Raw genomic sequence first — 10,353 nt, 5'->3', positions numbered from 1 at the left:
TATTATAATGGGGGACTACTACATAGGATATTTTCATACTATGAGCAATGGGTTGTTTCCCTTTGCTTATAGATATATTAACCTGGGGGGTGGAGGGTTTACTCAAGTTGAATTTCACCTTTGATGGGACTCGAACTCGGGTGATATATGAGCACTGAATGATGTCTAGAGCGGGCACAGAGTGTCTTGTAATGGGAGATTACTGCATAGAATATTTACATAAATTTATCAATGGATTGTATTCCCTTTGCTCTGGGATATTACCTCGGGCAGTACAAGCTATGGAGCCATACTTTATCTTCTGAGTATGTCCTTAAATATGACAGTGTGTGTAGTCTTACATTCATTCAATTGAAATCAGTCAGCATGAATACGTCTGAAAAAGAGAAGCTATTGAAGAAATACTATTACAACGCCAAAAATCCAGCATCTTACAGTGGTGTAGCTAAATTGTTTTATGCACTGAAGAATGATTATCCTGGCGAATTCAGTCTTCAGTTTATTAAAGACTGGTTAGATAAGCAGGACTCTTACTCCCTTCAGAAACAAGTTCCTCATCAAATCAAGAGGGCTCAAGTTCGTGTGAGTCATATAAATGAAATGTGGGATATAGATCTGCTTAGCATGGAGAATTTGTCTAAAGAAAATGATGGCGTGCGCTTTCTACTATTCTGTATTGATGTGTTTTCCAGAAAGCTACGGGTTAAACCTTTAAAAGATAAAACTGCGAAGTCAGTGACAAAAGCGATGAAAGAAATTCTTAAGGATGTGAAACCATTAAAAATTCGTTCAGACAAAGGGTCTGAATTTGTAAATCAATGGTTTAAAAAGCTCATGAAAGAGAAGGATATATATTTTTTTACTACGCAAAATTCACCAAAAGCTAACTTCGTTGAACGCAGTCAGAGAAGCATAAAAACCCGGCTGTACAGAATGATGAGACAAAGACGTTCCTATCACTATATAAGTGATCTGAATAAAATAATAGCCAGCTATAATGACACGCCTCATAGGAGCTTAAACAATTTAACGCCCAATCAAGTCAATAAAGAAAATGAAGCTGATGTGTGGGCTTACATGTACTTGAAAAAATCTGGTGTTCATAAAAAGGCGAAGCCAGTATACAGATTTAAAACAGGTGATCTAGTGCGTATATCTTTTGCTAAGCATCCATTTCGCAGGGCCTATCAAGAACAGTATACTGCGGAAGTCTTCAAACTAAGTAGAAGATTTCTACTGCAGGGCATTCCTATGTATAAGTTGAAGGACTTGAATGATGAATCAATCAAGGGTAATTTTTACACGTCCGAATTAACAAAAGTAGACAAAGACATTTACAGTCTATGGTTTATTGAAAAAATATTAAAACGTAAAAGAAGAAACAAGAAGCTTTATTATTTTGTGCAGTGGGAGGGCTTTCCAAAGACATTTAATAGTTGGATTCTGGCGGATGAAGTCAAAGATACCGCAGGAACCTCGGCATAAACACAATGGATCGTTATGTTTATATTAAAAGTGATGAAAGTAATGACTACTTTCCAGATAATGAAGTGTATAAATTTAAGATTGTTTTACCAGCTAGAATGTCCTTGCAGGGTATGTGGAAAGTAGCACTCGTGGAATTTCAAGCGAGTCAAGACTCTAAAGCGAAGAGAGTTATAGATGATCAGGCCCTTTACATTTATATAGATATATGTGCTGAAAGTGTAGTCCATGGACATAGACTTCCTTTATTGAGACGACTTGAAAAGACAAAAAAATCGTTATGGCAATATCAGATTGATTCACCATTCTACCTTCCTATTAAAAAGAAGGACTTCAAAGAGATCGAAGTGAATATAAAACTGGCGAGTGATAAAACTCCAACAGATTTGATTTCACCTTTGTATATGACACTTCATTTTAAACAGTATCCTTTCTTCAGTGATTATGAATCCTTCTAAACTATATGTACCAAATCCACAAAAGTGGGTCTCATTTTTGATAAAGTGAGTAAGGGCCTAACATCAGTTAACCAATCAGAGGCGCCAGACGAGCACGAGTGATATCAGTGAGTCTTCAAGTGGGAAACAAAGTACTACTCAATTGCCTATAAAAGTAGTCATCCCCTCAGAACAAACTGTACAACAAGCCAAAAGTGAACTAGAGAGAGAGAATATAAAACCATCTGCTGTAGTAGATATGATTCAGAAACCAGAAAACCGTCGACAGCGAAGGACTGCTAAGAAAATCAAAAAGATTGGCAGACTACAAACAGGAGGTGCTAAAAAGTGGAAACAGAGGACAAATAAAAAGAAAAATAAGACAAAAAAGAGTGGTAGGAAATCTACAACAAAAAAGAATAAAAAGCACAAAACAAACCGGAAGATTAAAAACTCAACTATCAGAAAGAAGGACATCTTTGGAAATTAAAATTGATAAAAACAGCAGTAAAATAATACAAAAGAATCATGTCAGTGTTTAATCCTGAAAGTTTTCACGAGGGACTTGTGTCAGAACTGGCTTTGTTTGATTTACCCAGTACACAGACTGGTGTCACAGATATCTACTATGAAGAAATTCGACCCATCTCTCAAGTATCAGACGGCATAAGTCCTATTGAGTTTAGAATAAGTGGACAAAACTCTATGGACTATTTAGACATGAAAGGCACACAGCTGCATGTAAAATTAAGAGTAAAAACGGCTGCAAATGCTGCCTTAGTGGCTGAAAAAGTAGGACCTGTGAATTTATTTCTCCAGGCCCTGTTTTCATCCACTGAAGTCACCTTACAGAATAAGGCCACAATCACATCAAACTACAATCCCTATAGGGCCTACATTCAAACGATTCTGAATTATGGACAAGATGCCAAGTCCCAGCTTCAGTCTCAACTCTTTTTCATGGACATGCTGGAACCTATGGTGTCACAATCCTGGTGGGGCAATAAAGGTCTTTACGAGAGGCTAAACGTATAGCCACTTCGAAAGTATTGGATCTTCAAGGGCAATATTTCACGATATGTTTCCATGTCACGCTATATGTTAAATCAAGTGGACGTCAAATTAAAGTTCTATAGAAGTTCGCCAGAGTTTTGTTTAATTAGTGATGAAGCATCACCAGCCTTCAAAATAGAGATAGAGGACATTTACATTTTAGCCAAGAAAATACGCGTGAATCCTGCTGTCATTTACGGTCATGCAGAAATTCTAAAAACACAGAATGCAAAATACCCGTTCAACAGAGTAGAATGTCGTACTCAAAGCATACCTAGCGGAAGCTCTAGTTTCAACTATGAGAACATGTTCCCAGGTCAAAGACCTAATAAGGTCGTTGTAGGCTTTGTAAATTCAAAAGGTCTGTCTGGTGATTATAAACAGAATCCTTTTAACTTTCTAAATTGTAACATTCGAAGCATATGTCTATACTGTGACGGTTTACCAGTTAATGGAGCTCCTCTGAAACTTGACTTCAACTCAACCACTGGCGTGACGGATGTGCGGGCCTATGTAAACGCATTTACATCTACGGGGAAATGGAGAGAGGATGAGGGTAGTATGCTAACAAGAGAAGGATTTAGCTCTGGTGTAACACTATTCGTTTTTCAGTTGGAACCAAACTTCTCCCATCACGGGGAGTATTTGACACTAGCAAAGACTGGTACTGTGAAATTGGATGTTCAATTTGCCAGCCCCCTTTCAGGTGAGAAAATTATCAAAACATTATTTATCTTTATTTTTTTTAAAAAAGATATTTAAAAAAAGATATAACACTTCACACACACACACACACACACACACACACACACACATTGAAAAAATAGCTGCTTTTTTAAAGTTTTTAAGTGTAATACTTAAACAGTTATGTTTTTATAAAGATATTACCTGTCTTATATTTGTAAAAGGAATATTATTTTTGTATTAATAGATATTGTTTTCATTTATATTTTCCAGACACTGTCAGCTGTGTGGTCTTAAGCGAAATTCCTTCTTTTTTTCAAGTGGATTCTTCCAGAGATATTGTATTGGAATAAACATTTAAAAAGCAATGGATACATCAGAGCTTCAGTGTTGTATTAGTTGTGATCCTGTTCTAAGTGTAAATGTACTAGGTGTATATGCCGCTGATCAATTACCTGTGGGCTTTTCTACTTTACCAACTGCGTTTATAGCTAATAGTGATATACATAGCAGAGAAGGGACACATTGGTCTGCATTTTATATAGACAAAAATAGACAAGTGGAATTTTTTGATTCTTATGGTAAAAGTCCAGTCTACAATTCTTCTTATTTTGATAAGTGGATAAAGGACAATGCATCGAGTATAAGATACAATGCCATGCAAATACAAAGCAATTATTCCAATGTTTGTGGACTATATTGTTTATTTTATCTTCGTAATAAATTCAATGGCATGTCATTAACAAATATACTCAACTTTTTTAGCCATACTAATTTTTCTCTTAATGATTATTTTGTATATAATCATATGTCACGCATATATTCAGATTGTTCAAAAAATAATTGTGTGTATAATCAAGTGTGTAAACCGCTAATAAAAATTATATAAACTTAAATGGTTTTTTGTTAATTTATTGTTTATTTAAATCCCTATTTACATAAGCTGTGGAAAAGAAAACAAACAAAATAGACTATTCATTTTCTATCCTTTTAATATAGTAATAAACTGTACTCTGTTCTTTTACAGAAAAAATTTTATATTAGCATACATTCAGTTATGATATTTTATTTAAATGTCACGGTGTGACACTACAATCTGCTATAAAAGATCTCTCGTCTTCAAGCAATGTGGGAGTACTTGTCAAATGTTCCAATTTTGTATGTCAAAGGTGTGACCTTACAATTGTCTATAAATAAACTTCCTTCTTCTGGTAATATTGAAGGAGTTCTTGCCCTTTCTTCCTCTACCTGTGACTGTCTCAAAGAATAATGACCATAAGCAAGACTGTCTGTAGCATTAAGCAGATACCGTTTGTCATCAAACGAGGACAGTCCAATTTTTTTCATTTCATTACAGTACAACTCGTGATTGTCATTTCTAATTGACGTTATTGTTACAACATTCTGACCTTCTGAAAACAAGATATCTTTATAGTTTGTGAATCTAAGGTCTCTTTTCAAAGTGGCTTTTGCAATTCCTTTTGCTCTTTTCTCTTCTTTGTTATTATCACACTTAAAACTGTACACTTTACTTCTGAGACCCACAAAAGCGGAGATCGGAATTCCAGACATTTCATCCTTCATACTACCCACTTTTTTCTTATTCTCCTCACTATATAGGAAATGATTTTGTGGATAGTCCGACGTATCAAACAAGTGAATGTTTTCTTTCATGTACTGGTATACGTCAAATGATTCCACATAACATAAAATACTGTCTGTGTCTGTAAGCAACAAGGTCATCTGATCACCAAATGTGTTTTTCAGTTTGTTGTAATAGAAGTCATACATGGCCCATTTACTCAAGTCTACAACATAAAAAGATAACACATAGATAGCTCTGCTCTTTTTTTTTTCTCAAAAAATGATACATTTTTAAATGATAAATATAAACGTTATTAATACGAGGGAGAGTTAACTTAATCTTGTGTAGATTATGAAATTTAAGAAGAAAAAAATCAATTAAAACTATTTACCTAATATACACATGCCACTGTAGATTGGTTTATTCATTAATACCCTCACTCTATAAAGTTCAACGGCTGTAAGGTCTTCGTTGAATATTGTTGTAGTTTTATAGGTTGATTTTGAACTCAGTTTCAAAAGACGTCTTTCATTATGCACGAGCTCAATGTTTTTATGTTTTCTGACATTTTCCATCGTCTGTTAAAATAGTGGGGAGAAAAAGATAAATAAGAAGCTCGATAGTTATGTATTAAGTGTGATAAAAAAAATAATATTTATTAGCGAAAGTCTGTTTTATATCTATCACCCGCTCTTTGAATATCTAAATATAAACACAATGTTACATGTTGCTACAAACTTTAAATTACTGAGGTAAGATCATTGCACTAATCCCTCATTGTTTTAATCATTCTAGTTAAACACTTAAATTTTTTTTTTTCGAAGAAATGAAAAGACGAATAAATATACAAACCTTGCCAAAACAGCTGTTATTCATGAGCTTGTAGAAGTTCTTGGCAAAGGCAGACATAGCTTTCTTTCTTTGTGCAGTGTTGAAGTCAATGTATGGTCTCATCCAAGCAGATTGCGTAAATTCAAGTACTCTATGAATTTCCATTATCTCCAACCCCAGCTCTAGGTAAAGCTGAAGATTTCTGTAGTGTACCACGTACTTCTCTTTATCTTCTAACGATGTAATCAGTTTTTCAATTTTAACTCTCGGTGGTAATGCTTCATTTTCTGTCTTGTTATGCAATTTTTCCATAAGTATTGTGCATATGGGGAAAGCATATCATCTGAGATAGCTTTTCTTTCCGGTGCTAGTGGATAGTCGTTGTGTTTGTCATGAAGTTCAGGGGGATACCTCAAATTGACTTCAAATATGTAACCTTTCTCCCCATCCGCTGGAATATTCCTAATGTCTAATTGATTTATTTCTCGTTTCTTTAAAAATTGAAAATCTGATGTTGGAAGTGGTTGTTGCATGGCGAATCCATACAAATTGCACATATCTAAATATAGAATATGTGACAATTTCTTTTCACTATCATAATCTGAGAGAAGTGGATTATTTGCTTGTTTATATCTATTCGAAATTTGTGATATTCCACCTCGTATGCCTTTTTCAATGAATAGCACTTGATCTATGTCCGTCATCAGCTCTAGTTGCACACCCGTCATCTTCAAACAACTAGCCCAACTTAAGCCGGGACTGGTATAAAAATGGCATGGATCCAAACCATATTGCTCCATACACATACTTCTAAACGTTTCAAATACGCAACACAGAAGTATTACATCACATTTCAAGTAAAGGTCGTGATAAGACCCCATGCTTGTCATTTCAAAATGGGCAAACACATCACAGGCGTGCTTGTAATCCTGCTCAGATATATGTTGTTTGGTTAAAGCGTTATAAAATGCTTCTGCTGGTGGTAAACAATGTTCATCAAATTTACTTTCACGATCCATATAATCATACGGATACACCCCTTTTCGTAATAGCAACTTGACATCATCAGAATTTGGGAATTCCTCAGTAAGGTGTTCAAAGGCATCCTGTCCATCACACTTTAAATTTTCCACCAAACTTTGCAATGAGGAGGGTAGAAACTGTAAGCTGTCAATGAATCTCAAGTTACCTAGGGAAAAACTCACATAGTTTTCTGTACTTTGAGCAATACATTTAAGATTTTCCCCCTTAAACTCACCAATACTTTGACAGATGATGTGCGCATCAAACTTCTTCAAGTTGTGAAAAATGACGCACGTATGTTTCGCCTGCTTGCATTTCAAATTGCATTGGTTGTGAGCCATTCCAATAAAGTCTCCCGTTAAATGATCATGATGTCTTACTATAGTGGAGTGCACTTTTTCATATGGAGTGAAGTCCTTTTGACATAAACAACACTGCGAAGCGCGACTTATTTCCTCAAAATCGTCACTCGTAATGATCATTGGTTCTATATTAGAGAGAATATTTTCAATTTCTTTTTGCTCTCGCAGCAAGCTTGTAATAAATTTTTGTGATGCATCACTCCCCCTATACACCACCGTTGGTTTAGTATATCTATTGTCCGCACAAACTACCTTGTACGCGAAACCGCAAACTTCAAGTTTTGTGGTAGACGTGGTGCTCGAGTGTGTAGGTTCTGGAAGACATGTTGAAACCCGTCTATTTAAAGTTTCAAAATCTGCATAAATCGTGAATGAAACTTTAAGTTCTTTTTCAAAGTCCTTAAATTCCAGTATAGCACTGTCACCGACTGCAGGTAGTTCCACCTTTTGAGCTTCATTTGTACTACAGTATGTGATATGATTTTGCAGAGACTCATTACGTACAAAACCATGCAAACAGTATGGACAGAAAAACATTCTTTGGTTATGTGACTTGCTTCTAAAAAGAAAAGTATTCAAGTCTCTTATGAGAACGTAATGAGAGACTTGACCATATTTGATCCATAGCAAATTCACATGATGTAATCTACGTGTATTTGATGTGATTTTCAATGGAACAATTTCATTTTCTTGAAAGGTGAATACGTTTATTGAAATATTTTCGTTTTGTTTTTCAAATCTATCGATTTGTGCTAAAGATACTGGATACTGTATACCACTCATGTTCAGTTCATTTGTAAAGGGACAATAAGTTTCAACTTTTACAGCATTCCTTTCTGAGGGATGTAAAGAAGCTAAAATGCACCACAGGAAACACTTCTCATCCTCATTTTCAATATTAAGCAAACTTGAGTTGTAAAGCAACGTCCTAGGTAAAGGTAGATAACTTGAGCCTGATAACGGCCGATACTTGATGGTGTGAATCTCAAGTTTTAGCACTTTTCTGAGAAACCAGCCAGAGCCATCTCGCATATATTTCTCCAAGCTGGCATACATTTTCTGTAATGCTTCATTTAAATCATGTTCGTTTAAACCATCCAAAGTCAGTGACATATAAGTTCTACTTCTGAAAAAGGGGGTGCTCACACTGCTATCTCCCCCATTATCAGTTCGTTCCATTTCCACCTGAACGCATAAGTTCCATTTAATGCCTCCCATACTTCGTATTCTAGACTGAAGGTAGGTGAGAATTCTGGACCTCACATTTGCAAAAAATGTTAACAAATCATATCTTTCACCACCCCCGCTCCTGGGAAGGATAATTCTATTTTGCACTGAATTTTGTAAAGCACTCTCATCTCGCTCATTGTCTGTATTTAATGAGTCTTGATTATCTTTGTTTTCATTAGACAATTCTATGTTTTCATCATTTTCAGACTGATTTGTATTTTGAGTCTCAGCAGTTGATTTGCTTTCAGACTGAGGTGATGCATTTTCAGACTGATTTTTATTTTGATTCTCAGCAGCTGATTTGCTTTCAGACTGGGGTGAAGCAGTATCTATTAAAGACTTTTCTATTCCCCTATCTCTACCCCCACTTTGATTGAGTGGATGATTTTCCATGACATGAGCAAACAATGCAGAATACTCCCCAAATTCACTCTCACAGTATCTACAAGTAAACAATTGTTTTTGACCTTTATTTGAATCTTGTTTATGCACAGTGCGCATATGTCGTTTTAAATTATAAAATTTGTTAAACACTTTATCACAAATGTTACATTTCACGTCTCTTCCCTTATTATTATCTCGTCTGTTCTCATTATGATGTGTGCGCTTGTGACGTTGTAGACTATCTTGTCTTGAAAATGAGCCACCACATTGCTCACACTTCACCACAGATCTGTGTGAAATTTCATGTCTGCATAAATTTTTGAGTAATGTGAAACGTTTATTACAAACTTTACAAGTGAAACAGTTTTGTTTTTCATTTTTATTATCACTTGTACAATCCTCATTGTCAGTATTGCTGGAGCGTATTTTCTTTTTGTCTTTCTGGCTTTCAAAATCATCCTCACTATCATCATCGCCTGTCCTGTTTTGTCTTTTCATTGCTTCCCCCTTGTTTAATCTAGGAAAGGAAATGAGAAACATAATGTGCATTATTTTCATTTTATTGATATTAAAAAAGTATAAAAGTGTTATGTATAAAAATAAATACAGCTCACTCAATCACACAATTTACTTGGACCCCAGCTACAGTATTTTAAAAACCAGTTTTAATTCTTACCAAAAAAAAAAAAATGTTATCAAAACTGTGCTTACATTTCTTTTTTAAATTGAATAATTTATCCACTTCAGCTTTCTAGATTTGTACGATTTATTTTTCCTTTTAATTTCATCGTTGAAAGGCATTTTTGATAGAGGTTTCTCCACGAATAACTTTGTTTCTACTATTTTTACAGCGTCCTTAGTTTTATCCCCTTCCTTTGCAGAAGTAGGTAAATTTTCTTCCATTTTGGGGGTATTTTCCTTGCTTGTTTCTGGACTTTTTAGATCTGATATACTATCCAACTGCCTTTCACCACCTGTTTGATCATCCTGTGTTTTCTCTTTTATTTGCTTGAGTAGTGACTCATACTTCACTTTAGGTATCAGCAAAAATTCTTTGGCCATGACTTAATACACCTTATTTATAATTCGTTTTTGATAACTTCAATGAAACGTTTTATAATATCAAAGTGTTTTTTCAAAATACGCTTTCTTTGCTCGAGTGTTACTCCTTTTCGTACAAATCGACGAATGATCGTCTTATGCTTCTCTAGCTTTTTTATGATACTTGGTGATATAGGTCTATTACCCATCATCACATTATACACAATTTGAACAATTG

At 34.9% G+C, this 10,353-nt stretch overlaps 3 protein-coding genes across 3 annotated transcripts; 2 read left to right on the top strand and 1 right to left on the bottom strand.

The window, feature by feature from the left end:
- Positions 1-366: 366 nt before the first annotated feature.
- Positions 367-1,485, top strand: LOC123565011 (uncharacterized). Its single transcript, XM_045358998.2, has one exon. It carries the CDS (start codon positions 367-369, stop codon positions 1,483-1,485), a length of 1,119 nt encoding a protein of 372 aa, XP_045214933.2.
- A 1,535-nt stretch (positions 1,486-3,020) lies between these two features.
- On the top strand, positions 3,021-4,544 carry LOC123526766 (uncharacterized protein F54H12.2-like). The gene is made up of 2 exons (XM_053524097.1): positions 3,021-3,681; positions 3,933-4,544. The coding sequence occupies exons 1-2, from the start codon at positions 3,021-3,023 to the stop codon at positions 4,010-4,012; spliced, it is 741 nt and encodes a 246-aa protein (XP_053380072.1). The 3' UTR covers positions 4,013-4,544.
- A 1,869-nt stretch (positions 4,545-6,413) lies between these two features.
- Positions 6,414-9,588, bottom strand: LOC128548718 (uncharacterized; the record flags this gene model as incomplete). The annotated part of the gene is made up of 1 exon (XM_053524096.1): positions 6,414-9,588. A coding segment is annotated over exon 1 (3,159 nt), but the record flags the coding sequence as incomplete, so codon positions are not given.
- Between the last annotated feature and the right edge of the window lie 765 nt (positions 9,589-10,353).

The sequence above is a fragment of the Mercenaria mercenaria genome, chromosome 15 (assembly GCF_021730395.1).
Source record: "Mercenaria mercenaria strain notata chromosome 15, MADL_Memer_1, whole genome shotgun sequence".
Taxonomy (NCBI): domain Eukaryota; kingdom Metazoa; phylum Mollusca; class Bivalvia; order Venerida; family Veneridae; genus Mercenaria; species Mercenaria mercenaria.
The sequence above is the reverse complement of the archived record's forward strand: the minus strand, read 5'-3'. Positions and strand labels throughout refer to the sequence as shown.

Coding starts and splice junctions, on each gene's coding strand:
- LOC123565011 (XM_045358998.2), top strand. CDS start 367: ATGAATACGTCTGAAAAAGAGAAGCTATTGAAGAAATACTATTACAAC.
- LOC123526766 (XM_053524097.1), top strand. CDS start 3,021: ATGTTAAATCAAGTGGACGTCAAATTAAAGTTCTATAGAAGTTCGCCA. Junction 3,682..3,932: donor ATTTGCCAGCCCCCTTTCAG/GTGAGAAAATTA, acceptor TATATTTTCCAG/ACACTGTCAGCTGTGTGGTC.